The following is a 510-nucleotide window of genomic DNA, read 5'->3' as shown; positions in this document are numbered from 1 at the left end:
ATTCTTATGTTTATTATCAAGGTTTTAAAAATAGAATTAGACATCAAATCAGAAGAAAGAAATGTTCAAGACTCAATGTTCATTGGTTCAACCAGGGGTTGAGCCAGTCATCGTTATAAATATAAATATTAACTAAATACAATTTTAATGCTTAAATAATGAAGTAACAAACTAATAACAATTAAGAATCCAGTCGGCCAGGATCCGAAGGCCGTAAAGCTTTGCAACACGAGTTTACACGGGAGCTACGCTCCTACTCTGCGACACCACGTCCTTACACTGCTCAGGATGCTGCAGAAATAGTCGTGTGGGGCTTATCCATAGTTCGACCAGTTTGTAGCGGAACTGGTGGGATCGACCGGTCCGTTCCGATATTCTAAACCTTACCTCTAAGAAGATTCCTAGATCTATGGAGCCATTAATGTAAGTCCTTTGTACTGATAAACATTTATGAATTATGAATGTCCCTACCGCATAGATTTTCTTCATAGATCCGCCATGATCCGCCAT

General features: G+C 39.0%; 1 protein-coding gene across 1 annotated transcript in view; it reads right to left on the bottom strand.

Moving 5' to 3' along the window:
- LOC110023845 overlaps nucleotides 1–510 on the bottom strand; it is a 5,494-nt gene extending 4,984 nt beyond the window's left edge. The window contains exon 1 of the mRNA XM_020723456.1: nucleotides 388–510. Within this exon, the coding sequence (XP_020579115.1) occupies nucleotides 388–510 (123 nt within the window). The remainder of the gene's footprint in view (nucleotides 1–387) is intronic.

This window comes from Phalaenopsis equestris, unplaced genomic scaffold (genome assembly GCF_001263595.1).
Source record: "Phalaenopsis equestris unplaced genomic scaffold, ASM126359v1 Scaffold000233, whole genome shotgun sequence".
NCBI lineage: Eukaryota > Viridiplantae > Streptophyta > Magnoliopsida > Asparagales > Orchidaceae > Phalaenopsis > Phalaenopsis equestris.
Note: the sequence above shows the minus strand (reverse complement) of the source record. Positions and strands in the feature narration are given on the sequence as shown.